Below are 13,213 nucleotides of genomic sequence, written 5' to 3'. Positions count from 1 at the left end.
ATCTGCAAAAAGCAGAGACCTAATCCTGCAGCCACCAAACCGGATCCCCTCAATGCCTTGACTGTGCCTAGAAATTCTGTCCATAAAAGTTATGAACAGAATCTGTGACAAAGGGCAGCCTTGGGGGAGTCCAACCCTCACTGGAAACGTGTCCACCTTACTGCCGGCAATGCGGACCAAGCTCTGAAACTGATCATACAGGGAGCGGACCGCCACAATCAGACAGTCCGACACCCCATACTCTCTGAGCACTCCCCACAGGACTTCCCGAGGGACACGGTCGAATGCCTTCTCAAAGTCCACAAAGCACATGTAGACTCGTTGGGCAAACTCCCATGCACCCTCAAGGAGTATAGAGGTGGTCCACAGTTCCACGACCAGGACGAAAACCACACTGTTCCTCCTGAATCCGAGGTTTGACTATCCGGCGTAGCCTCCTCTCCAGTACACCTGAATAGACCTTACCGGGAAGGCTGAGGAGTGTGATCCCACGATAGTTAGAACACACCCTCCGGTTCCCCTTTTTAAAGAGAGGAACCACCACCCTGGTCTGCCAATCCAGAGGTACCGCCCCCGGTGTCCACGCGATGCTGCAGAGTTTGGTCAACCAAGACAGCCCCACAGCATCCAGAGCCTTAAGGAACTCCGGGCGATTCTCATCCACCCCCGTGGCTTTGCCACCGAGGAGCTTTTTTTTTGATAGTGCACTGCTTCCACTTCCTAAGGCGGCGGATGGTGGTCCAGAATCGCTTCGAAGCCGTCCGGAAGTCGTTTTCCATGGCTTCCCTGAACTACTCCCATGTCCGAGTTTTTGCCTCCGCGACCTCTGAAGCCGCACACCGCTTGGCCTGTCGGTACCTGTCCGCTGCCTCAGGAGTCCTATGAGCCAAAAGAACCCGATAGGACTCCTTCTTCAGCTTGACAGCATCCCTCACCACCGGTGTCCACCAACGGGTTCTAGGATTACCACCACGACAGGCACCAACTACCTTGCGGCCACAGCTCCAATCAGCCGCCTCGACAGTAGAGGTGCGGAACATGGCCCACTCGGACTCAATGTCCAGCACCTCCCTCGTGACATGTTCAAAGTTCTTCCGGAGGTGGGAATTGAAACTCTCTCTGACAGGAGACTATGCCAGACGTTCCCAGCAAACCCTCACAATGCATTTGGGCCTGCCAGGTCTGTCCGGCATCCTCCCCCACCATCGCAGCCAAGTCACCACCAGGTGGTGATCGGAAGAAAGCTCCGCCCCTCTCTTCACCCGAGTGTCCAAAACATAAGGCCGCAAATCCGATGACACAACTACAAAGTCAATCATGGAACTGCGGCCTAGGGTGTCCTGGTGCCAAGTGCACATATGAACACCCTTATGCTTAAACATGGTGTTCGTTATGGACAATCTGTGACGGGCACAAAAGTCCAATAACAAAACACCACTCGGGTTCAGATCCGGGCGGCCATTCTTCCCAATCACGCCTCTCCAGGTTTCACTGTCGTTGCCAATATGAGCGTTGAAGTCACCTAGTAGAACGAGGGAATCACCTGGGGGAGCACCCTCAAGTACTCCCTTGAGTGAATCCAAAAAGGGTGGGTACTCTGAGCTGCTGTTTGGCGCGTAAGCGCAAACAACAGTCAGGACCCGTCCCCCCACCCGAAGGCAGAGGGAAGCTACCCTCTCGTCCACTGGGTTGAACTCCAACGTGCAGGCTCTGAGCTGGGGGGCAACAAGAATTGCCACCCCAGCCCGTCGCCTCTCACTGCGTGCAACGCCAGTGTGGAAGAGAGTCCAGCCCCTCTCGAGAGAACTGGTTCCAGAGCCCTTGCTGTGCGTCAAAGTGAGTCCGACTATATCTAGCCGGAACTTCTCCACCTCGCGCACTAGCTCAGGCTCCTTCCCCCCCAGCGAGGTGACGTTCTACGTCCCAAGAGCTAGCTTCTGTAGCCACGGATCGGACCGCCAAGTGCCCTGCCTTCGGCTGCCGCCCAGCTCACATTGCACCCGACCTCTATGGCCCCTGCTATGGGTGGTGAGCCCATTGGAGGGGGGACCCACGTTGCCTCGCCATCGTGCCCCAACTGCGGGCCTGGCTCCAGAGGGGGGCCCCGGTGACCCGCGTCCGGGCGAGGGAAATCTGAGTCTCGGTTCTTGTATTTCCATAGGAGTCTTCGAGCTGCTCTTTGTCTGATCCCTCACCTAGGACCTGTTGTCTTGGGAGACCCTACCAGGGGGCATGGAAGCCCCTGGACAACATAGCTCCTAGGATCATTGCGACACGCAAACTCCTCTACCACGGTAAGGTGGCAGCTCAGAGAGGAGGCTGTGAATACTTGTACATGTGATTTCTTTGTTTTTTTTTATTTTTTAACGAATTTGCAAACATTTCTATACAAACTTTTTCACATTGTCATTGTCAGGTATTGTGTGTAGAGTTTTGAGGACAAAACTTAATTTATTCCATATCCATAAGGCTGTAACATAACAACAAAATGTCGAAAAAGTGAAGTGCTGTGAAAACCTTCTTCCCACATCTGCAGTCCCCTCCAAGGTTTCTCATTGTATCCCATTGGTTTGAGTTTTTTCTTGCCCTGATGTGGGATCTGAGCCGAGGATGTCGTTGTGGCTTGTGCAGCCCTTTGAGACACTTGTGATTAAGGGCTACATAAATCAACTTTGATTGATTGATTGATTGATTGGTTCTGGATGCCCTGTAAACATATCAACTGTGTGAGTATGGGACAGCCACATTGGGTTTACAAGGATATGAGCACCCTTTGAGGAAAAAAAAGTGGGATGTGGAGGAAAAAAAAGGGCATTTTCTATCAGCATGAAGTGCTGCCACGCAAACCCCGACAGAAAATTTTGAAAATCTAGACCTCATTTCGACATTATATTTTACCTTTAGATTTATTCTCATCCATTAACCTATTTTGGCTGTATTTGTGTCCCATGTCATGTACCACATATTTGTTTATTTTTTTCAGTAGATAATTTACTAACATTATTATCATTTAAAATGTAATATACAAAACCCAAAACCAGTGAAGTTGGCACATTGTGTAATTCGTAAATAAAAACATAATACAATGATTTACAAATCCTTTTCAACTTATATTCAATTGAATACACTGCAAAGACAAGATATTTAATGTTCCAACTGAGAAACTTTTTTTTTTTTTGCAAATAATGATTTACTTAGAATTTAATGGCAGCAACACATTGCAAAAAAGTTGGCACAGGGGCATTTTTACCACTGTGTTACATGGCCTTTCCTTTTAACAACACTCAGTAAACGTTTGGGAACTGAGGAGATACATTTTTTAAGCTTTTCAGGTGGAAATCTTTCCCATTCTTGCTTGATATACAGCTTAAGTTGTTCAAAAGTCTAGGGTCTCCCTTGTCGTATTTTACGTTTCATAATGTGCCACACATTTTCAATGGGAGACAGGTCTGGACTACAGGCAGGCCAGTCTCTTTTACTATGAAGCCACACTGTTACACGTGGCTTGGCATTGTCTTGCTGAAATAAGCAGGGGTGTCTATGATAACGTTACTTGGATGGCAACATGTCTTGCTCCAAAATCTGTATGTAACTTTCAGCATTAATGGTGCCTTCACAGATGTGTAAGTTACCCATACCATCACAGATGCTGACTAAACTTTGCGCCTATAACAATCCGGATGGTTATTTTCCTATTTGTTCCAGAGGACGTCCACAGTTTCAAAAAAAACAATTTTAAATGTGGACTCATCAGACCACAGAACACTTTTCAACTTTGCATCAGTCCATCTTAGATAAATTCGGGCCAAGTGAAGCCGGCTGCGTTTCTGGGTGTTGTTGATAAATGGCTCTGGCTTTGCATAGTAGAGTTTTAACTTGCACTTACAGATGTAGCGACAAACTGTAGTTACTGACAGTGGTTTTCTGAAGTGTTCCTGAGCCCATGTGGTGATATCCTTTACACACTGATGTCGCTTTTTGATGCAGTACCGTCTGAGGGATCGAAGGTCCATAATATCATCGCTTACGGGCAGTGATTTCTCCAGAATCTCTGAACCTTTTGATGGTATTACGGACCGTAGATGGTGAAATCCCTAAATTCCTTGTAATAGCTCGTTGAGAAATGTTGTTCTTAAACTGTTCGACAATTTGCTCACTCATTTGTTCACAAAGTGGTGACCTTCGTCCCATCCTTGTTTGTGAATGACTGAACATTTCATGGAAGCTGCTTTTATATCCAATCATGGCACCCACCTGTTCCCAATTAGCCTGTTCACCTGTGGGATGTTCCAAATAAGTGATGAGCATTCCTCAACTTTGTCAGTCTTTTCTGCCCCTTGTGCCAGCTTTTTTTTTTAAACATGTTGCAGGCATCAAATTCCAAACGAGCTATTTGCAAAAAATTATGTTTTCGAGTTTAAACGTTAAGTATCCTGTCTTTGCAGTCTATTCAATTGAATATACGTTGAAAAGTATTTGCAAATCATAGTATTCTGTTTTTATTTACGATTTACACAATGTGCCAACTTCACTGGTTTTGGGTTTTGTGAAATTATATAACATGCATGCAAATAACTCAGAAAAAGTTTCCTATTTGGCCACTCTATCCTGTAGCCACATCCCCTCGGGGAATATACTTACAGTGTAGTGACCTCTGTTTACAATCAATCCCCCTCAAAAACATACCTACTCGCTGGCTACTAATAAATACTCAGTGGTTCTCAAACTTGTTTCACCAAGTACTACCTCAGAAAACTATTGGCTCGACAAGTGCCACCATAATGACCAACATTAAAATACAGTAGTGTAGAAGGCCAAACCATTCATTAAAAACAAGGCAGAGTTTCATCAAGTATATCTAATATTTTTGCCCACTGTTTTATACACACATTTTGAACAGTAACACTTTGATAATGGCTCACGTCATTACAATATTTAACTAAGTGAGTATTTGGTGTACCACAGTTTGAGAATCACTGCTCTAGAACTACAACTGGTTCGGAACTGACTAATTGTAATATCGTCAAGAGGAACAGCGAGCACCTGCGGGCGTTCAACAAACTTTGTTTACATCATAGTTTTATTGATATTCATCCATCCATTTTCTACCGCTTGTTCCTCTTGGGGTCACGGGGGGTGCTGGAGCCTATATCAGCTGCATTCAGGCGGAAGGCGGAGTACACCCTGGACAAATCGCCACCTCATCGCAGGGCCAACACAGATAGACAGACAACATTCACACTCACATTTACACATAAGAGCCTATTTAGTGTTGCCAATCAACCTATTCCCAGGTGCATGTCTTTGGAGGTGGGAAGAAACCGGAGTACCCGGAGAAAACCCACGCAGTCACGGGGAGAAAAAACTCCACGCAGAAAGATCCCGAGCCCGGGATTTAACTCAGGACCTTCTTATTGTGAGGTACATGCACTAACCCCTGTATCACTGTGCTGCAGTTGTATTGATATTTCATTTAAAAAACAGGGAAGTGATGTTTTGACGCAAAAAATAATTTCACATGTCTGGGTTTATGGTTTGATGGGGGGCCCATAATTTGGTGCTACACCCCTGATTACCAGTGTTGGGACTAACGCGTTACCAAGTAACGCGTTACTGTAACGCCGTTAGTTTCGGCGGTAACTAGTAATCTAACACGTTATTTTTTATATGCAGTAACTCAGTTACCGTTACTGCATGATGCGTTACTGCGTTATTTTACGTTATTTTTATGTAGTATCGGCTAGAAACAGAAGATCTGAGTGTGTTTTATTGGAGCGCTCCGGTGGAAAAGAAGAGGCGTGCTTTCTGTGGGTGGGGGAAAGCACGCCTCCCCGCAGCTGAGGGTGAATGACGAGGCCGGCAGTTTGTTGCAACTTTGTGACTTTATTGGGCGCAGCCATCCAACAAGCTAGCGCACCTGCACTCACTCACTGTCGCCGCTCCCTCACCTCTCTCGCCCACTCACTCACTGACGTCACTCACCTCACATGCTGTCAAATCTCAAAGGGCCACACACACACACACACACATACGCTACTCTCATAACAACTAACAAGACATCATGGCGAAGCCAGAAGTCGAGTTTTTTAACATGGAGACATTCTCAATACTTTTCTTTTGTCGAGCACAAAGAAAATAACATTTTAGTTAAATGTAAGTTGTGTCTTGGGTCAAAGATCCTATCTACTTAAAGTTAAAGTTAAAGTGCCATTATGTTGCAGCTATTTAAAATAATTTTGTCAATTTTTTCTGGCCTGAAATAAATTGGCCCTTTGAAACATATCTTTGTCTTTGTGTGTTGTATGTAGACCACATTGCTTTCTGAGTTCAGAGATGCAAATGCATGTCAAGTTGATCAACAGATTGTATTATTCTCCAGTGTAATAACAGTACTGAAATGAAGGCTAAAAGGGCATTAAAGGGAGCCTTAAAAAAAGGGGGAAAAAATAAGTAACTAAATAGTTACTTTTCACAGTAACGCATTACTTTTTGGTGTAAGTAACAGTTAGTAACTGAGTTACTTTTGAAATAAAGTAACTAGTAACTGTAACTAGTTACTGGTTTTCAGTAACTAACCCAACACTGCTGATTAGACAAGATGTCTATAAGACAAGTTGATGGAGCGGGTATGCATGGGTTACTTTTTAACAACATTTGGATACATGAGGAATTTTCAGATTTTTAGATCTGTCCCATGGGTTGGGAGTTTGGCACCGGTGACATGCTCCTCTACTAAATGGCAGAATGGATTAAGTAATGAAGTTCAACATTGTACTGATATGATCCAGTTTAAGAGGTAGTTCAAATTAATAGTGCTTACAAAGTACAAAGAAGAAGAATTACGAGAACTACTTTCAACCTTATTGAAAATAAGATATTCTTCATCTCAGTATGTTAATAATGACTGAATTAATGAATTACATATTACAAAACTGTTGTATATACTAATTCACAGATGTCATTCTATTATAAAATGTCAGTAAATTATGTATATATTTGTAAACCCTCTGAAGTGGGAAAGGGGTAGGATTAAATATGCTTTGCTTCTTCCTACTCCTTTTCGGACATGATGTAAAGTGAATGATATGCAATTGTGTGATGTATTATGCTGTTAGTGTGTTCATGTTAGAAATAAACTAAAGAAAGAAAGAAAGGTACATAACTAACCTGTGTGGCCACCAAGAGAAGAAGTCATGTTTTGTGTCAATAAAAGGAACTATAATCAGCAATGAAGGACAAAGACAGAAGTTACCTGTCTGAGGGTCTTCAGCATCTCCGTGGCTTCATCATGCTTGCCCTGCTTGGCCATCAGCATCATCTCCTGGATCATTCCGATACGGCGCTGGTAAGGCGGCGGGGTACCGCCACGGCTTAGCCTGTCCCCCGACTTCAGCATGAGGGAGGCAAACAGGTCCCCTCGCTCCTTACTGGGGGTCCTTCTCCAGCTGTGCTGCGGACTGGCTCCCCCCGCCTCCTGGGCCTTGGTCTGTTTGCCCCCCATGGCAGCTGCGTGGTAACAACAAGCCTGATATCACCCAGCTGTGGCACTCAGTCAGGCACGAGCGTTTCCATCAGTGCCTGCAGGTGACATCACATCTGGACGCCGTGTCCCCAATTACACTAGACTGTAACACGACGAACGCACACGGGAGAACTTCTCGCTCAAGTGGGGAAGAGGTCGCGGGATGCTGCCTGCATCATGGCCGCTCAACACGCAGCTAGTCCGGAACACAACTTCGGCTCACAAACATTCACCTTCGCTATGGAGGAGGCGGTCTCGCCCTCGTAGCCGGGGTGTGACGCAGGAAGCAGGGCATGGCAGTGTTTACGTCCTCCGGGCGCCGACCGGTCTTTTACTGGTTTTGTCTCCCATCGTCAGCGAGCGTCGCATATGGGAAGTTGAGCGTCCAGCCGCCGGTCCGCCGCGGAGGACAGCCTGGATGAATGCCTGCTCGGGCTGGTACTGAATTATGGATGATATCCTCGGCTCGTGAGCACGCCCCCACCGCTTCCAGGCAGGCAAGTTTGCACGAGGCGCAGGCGATACTGCAAATGTCGGAATCGATCAGATACCAAGTAGATACTGTTACAAGATATCAAATTAGTTTTCTAAATGATGTTTTAAAACATGACACAGATTTCCGGCAGCCAAACAAATATATTTATTAAACTTACCAGACAAATATCACGCGCATCACACTAGTATCACTTTTCATCCATCCATTTTCTTCCGCTCGTCCCTCTCGGCAGTATTGTTTTTATTTTTGTATTATAGTGATAACTTTTTTAAAAAGAATAAAACACTAGACACATATTTTAGGCAAAACAAATCAAAATATATCGAGCACATCACTAGTATCAACACTCCGTATTTGTGATCGATCCGTGCAGGTATTAACGCATTATTCCTTAAAACAGGACGGTGCAAGCTCTGTGTATCCAGTGTACTACATTACTAATAATTAAGAGGGATACATGCCAAAAGTGGGCCAATTCTATTTTTCCTCCTTTCTATAAGGTCGGTCCTTAATCAAAATCTGTGGTAAGTTTGCACGAGGCGCGGGCGATACCAAGTAGGTACCAATATTGCCATTTTTTTGTCGGATATTTATTACAAGATATCAAATGATGTTTTTATATTGAAATTTTTTAAAACATGACAGATTTCTGGCAACCAAACAAAAATATTTCAATCAATCAATGTTTATTTATATAGCCCTAAATCACAAGTGTCTCAAAGGGCTGTACAAGCCACAACGACATCCTCGTCAATGTGAATGACTATGAGAAACCTTGGAGAGGACCGCATATGTGGGTAACCCCCCACCTCTAGGGGAGACCGAAAGCAATGGATAGATTTTGGATTTATTAAACTTACCAGACAAATATCAAGTGCATCACACTAGTATCACTTTTCATCCATCCATTTCCTACCGCTTGTCCCTCTCGACAGTATTGTTTTTTTATTACAGTGATAACTTTTTTTATAAGAATAAAACACTAGACACATATTTTAGGCAAAACAAATCCAAATATTATACTTACACTTAAAATATCGCGAGCACATCACTATAGTATCGAGCCGATGTTGGTATCAACACTCAATATTTTTGATCGATCCGTGCAGGTATTAACGCATTATTCCTTAAAACAGGACGGTGCAAGCTCTGTGTATCCAGTGTACTACATTACTAATAATTAAGAGGAATACATGCCAAAAGTGGGCCAATTCTATTTTCCCTCCTTTCTATAAGGTTGGTCCTTAATCAAAATCTGTGGTAAATTTGCACGAGGCGCGGGCGATACTGCAAATGTCGGAATTGATCCGATACCAAGTACCAGTATCGCCAATTTATTTTGTCGGATATTTATTACAAGATATCAAATGATTTTTCTATATTGATGTTTTAAAACATGACAGATTTCCGGCAACCAAACAAAAATATTTATTAAACTTACCAGACAAATATCAAGCGTATCAGACTAGTATCACTTTTCATCCATCCATTACCTACCGCTTGTCCCTCTCGACAGTATTGTTTTTTTTAATTATAGTGATAACTTTTTTTTATAAGAATAAAACAGACACATATTTTAGGCAAAAAAAATCAAAATATTATACTTACATATAAAATATCGCGCACATCACTATAGTATCGAGCCGATGTTGGTATCAACACTCAATATTTTTGATCGATCCGTGCAGGTATTAACGCATTATTCCTTAGAACAGGACGGTGCAAGCAGATCTGTGTATCCAGTGTACTACATTACTAATAATTAAGAGGGATACATGCCAAAAGTGGGCCAATTATACACATGTAACTGCTATTTTTCCTCCTTTCTATAAGGTTGGTTCTTAATCAAAAATATGTGGTAAATTTGCACGAGGCGCGGGTGATACGGCAAATGTTGGAATCGATCCAATACCAAGTAGGTGCCGGCATCGGCAATATGTTTGTAGGATATTTATTAGAAGATATCAAATGATTTTTCTATATTGATGTGTTTTAAAACATGACACAGATTTCCGGCAACCAAACACAAATATTTATTAAACTTACCAGACAAATATCAAGCACATCACACTAGTATCACCTTTCATCCATCCATTTGTCCCTCTCGGCGGTAATTTTTTTATTATAACAATAACTCCTATATAAGAATAAAACACTAGACACATATTTTAGGCAAATACAATTACAATATTATACTTACACATAAAATATCGAGCACATCACTATAGTATCGAGCCGATGTTGGTATCAACACTCAATATTTTTGATCGATCCGTGCAGGTATTAACGCATTATTCCTTAAAACGGTGCAATCTCTGTGTACGAAAGGGTACTTATGAGAATACAACTACATTACTAATAATTGAGAGGGATAAATGCCAAAAGTGGGCTAATTGTACAAATGTAACTTATATTTTTCTTCCTTTCTATAAGGTTGGTCCTTAATCAAAATCTGTGGTAACTAAACTCGTAATTTATTTCACATAATTACATCAGTGACTTCCTGTCCCCGCCCAGTCAACATGTCATTTAAACAGCTAGTGGGCGTGGCTAGCCTTTTTTTTATTAGCCAATGAGAGTTTATGATTCATTGCATTAACTCAACCTATTAACTTTGCCTAGCAACAAAACCGATGGCTGCGTTCCAATTCTCGCACTTCCATACACGCAAAGTACTGCAAAATACAGTGCTCTGCCAGTACCCGGATGTTGCACTCACTACGCTATTAAATTGCGATTGCAATTTAAATATTTCAAACTTTGCGATTAAACAACAAATATGGTATCATTGTCAAATGGATTTAAAACTTGAAGTATGGCCAGAACAGGCTGTTTTTATGCATAGAAGTGACATTGTAAATAAGGAAATTAAATTAAAGTATACACACATTAAAATAGTAGTAAAATGAACAAAAACATTTATATTTTTTCTTAGAAATTAAATTCTGTTCTTTAAACAAATCGCAGTATTTTTCCACTTTTTCTTGTCTCCTTTAAAATGTGAATTGCAACCACTCGAGTTAGTCCCTCCCCTTCCGCTACACAGCCCAAGATAAAGACATCATTTTGGCAGTTTGTGCGGTACTTGTCAGTGTGAATGTACTGAAAAGACTGCAACGCGGACCTCCCCTGCACATGCGTGTTTAGTGTGGCAAGTGGTGACGTCTGGTGGTGGCAAACTCCATTACAATACAACATGATCTCTATGCATAGTAAACAAGGCATTGGCAGCATGCATTTTTGAAAACATATTTATTTGCCTATAATTACATTCCTATTTACAGTATTTCAACCATAGGAGTAGTTTTAAAACAAAAGTATACTGAAGTCAAACAGTTGGCCTTGTGTTTACAAAAAAATTAAACATTTTGCTGACAAAGGTTGACATTTCACACACTGTCTGCATTCAAGTACAGTCTTGGCTGGTTTCTCTATGTTTCTGGTGTTGTTTGGAGACAACATCTGATCACTGCACATTTTCCATTCACTTGTAAATCGTTTAATAACAGTCTTCAATCAATTATTCACAGTAGACTAAAGACACCTGGCAAGGAAAAGGCAAACATTTGGCAGGGATATTGGGTTATTCATTCATGCCAACCTAGTTATAATAAATTATTGTTGGGTTTTTTGTCCAAAGGTAAATGTTAAACTGTAAACTGGGAAGAAACTGAGTTCCCAGTCATTTGAGACCGAAAGGGTTAGGCTAAAAAGTGAACATTATGATTTTCAAAACAGACCCACGTGAAGTTGTTGCATGAGAATCTGCTGCATTTGCAAAAACCACCTGAACCTGCTCTGCTTTGGAACACTATTTCCACACGTTCCTCTTTTTTATCCCCCACAGGGTGCCATATTTAGTTTGTACACTCAAAGAGGAAAGCTTACTTTTTTTGGGATACTGAAGCTGAGGCAATGATAGAAGGGAGGAGAGGAGGCCTTGCAGGGTGATGGTGAGCACGTGCAGTTAGAACGTGTATCCTGCAGGGGGAGCTTTATCATCTTTGTTGCTCTCTAGGGAGAAAGGGGGAATGCGGACATCGAAGCAGGAACCGTCCGTCCTCTCGATACGAAATGTTCCCCTAAACATAAATCACCAAAGACCCTATTTAATGTAACACAGCTGTTGTCTATGGAAACGTATTGAGTTGTGAGAAACCTACCACATGTGCCCGCTGGGGGACTGCAGAGAGACATGACTGCTGTACTGAAATGCTGGCTGTTCTTTAGACAACACTGGTTCCTGCGACACCAAACACAAACATGTCAATTTGAACATAGTTTGTATTTGACACAGAAAATATGCAATTATTTGGCTGGCTTTGAAAAAATAATACTGTAATTAAAAAAACATTACAGTGGAACCCGCTTATGTTGACACCCCTCGGACAGACTGACGTTGAAATAAATGGTTGTTGACATAACCAAAAAAAAAGCCTTTGCTTGTTCGTTTACTTGTGACTTTGGCCAGAGACATTTGGAAACATTGCAATTATCAAGGATTTGTATCCATTTGTGCATATTTTTGGTTTAGATTCTTCTGTTTTCATTATATGTCTTATCTACCAGAACTGATGTGATAATTTTGTTGTATGACAATGAAGCCTTTAGCATGTGCATCTTTCATCTGGTGGCTTACAGCCTAAAATAAAATAAGGGTGCATTAGTTTGATTGATGTGGTAGAATCCAGGTTAATATTACAGTAAGGCCTTGTTTTTTTGCTGTTAATTGGTTCCGGGCATGACTGTAGTAGATAATTTTTTGTGGAGTACGAATTACTAGTCATAAATCAAATGTTTAAAAAAAAATACTATTTGAGACCTGTTACGTTATGAGAGTCCACATAGTCACCTTTACAATCGTTTAATCCAATATAGTAATTCTGCCTTAGACTGAGCCAATCAGTGGTCACGATCAGTGTTTGAAAAATTTCTTAAAGTTATTATAGTTACTCGTTACTTTGCCAAAAAAAGTAATTGAATTACTAACGGAACTACTCTATTAAATGCAATTAATTACTAGGGGAAGTAATATTGTGTTACTCAAAAAAAAAAAGAAAATTAAATATCTGGCATATCCAGTTGAGAGATGTTTCATGAGACCAAAGTGTGTGTGTGTGTGTGTGTGTGTGTGTGTGTGTGTGTGTGTGTGTGTGTGTGTGTGTGTGTGTGTGTGTGTGTGTGTGTGTGTGTGT

At 42.1% G+C, this 13,213-nt stretch overlaps 2 protein-coding genes across 5 annotated transcripts in view; both read right to left on the bottom strand.

Annotated features, from left to right (window-relative positions):
* The window catches only part of lrrc75a (leucine rich repeat containing 75A), a 100,569-nt gene extending 92,609 nt beyond the window's left edge, over positions 1-7,960 (bottom strand). The window contains exons 1-2 of one of the 2 annotated variants that reach the window (XM_062067914.1): positions 7,756-7,960; positions 7,253-7,506 (exon numbers count right to left, since the gene is read on the bottom strand). In XM_062067914.1, coding sequence (XP_061923898.1) covers positions 7,253-7,501 — 249 coding nt within the window. In that variant the 5' untranslated portion in view covers positions 7,502-7,506; positions 7,756-7,960. Of the gene's footprint in view, positions 1-7,252 lie in introns of both variants that reach the window. The other variant, XM_062067915.1, reaches the window with a different exon arrangement.
* A 3,293-nt stretch (positions 7,961-11,253) lies between these two features.
* Positions 11,254-13,213, bottom strand: part of poldip2 (polymerase (DNA-directed), delta interacting protein 2) — a 39,583-nt gene continuing 37,623 nt past the window's right edge. For 2 of the 3 annotated variants that reach the window (XM_062067917.1, XM_062067918.1), the window contains exons 10-11: positions 12,182-12,261; positions 11,254-12,100 (exon numbers count right to left, since the gene is read on the bottom strand). In XM_062067917.1, coding sequence (XP_061923901.1) covers positions 11,986-12,100; positions 12,182-12,261 — 195 coding nt within the window. In that variant the 3' untranslated portion in view covers positions 11,254-11,985. Of the gene's footprint in view, positions 12,124-12,181; positions 12,262-13,213 lie in introns of all 3 variants that reach the window. The other variant, XM_062067920.1, reaches the window with a different exon arrangement.

This window comes from Entelurus aequoreus, linkage group LG13 (genome assembly GCF_033978785.1).
Source record: "Entelurus aequoreus isolate RoL-2023_Sb linkage group LG13, RoL_Eaeq_v1.1, whole genome shotgun sequence".
NCBI lineage: Eukaryota > Metazoa > Chordata > Actinopteri > Syngnathiformes > Syngnathidae > Entelurus > Entelurus aequoreus.
This window is presented reverse-complemented; position numbering and strand designations above follow the sequence as displayed.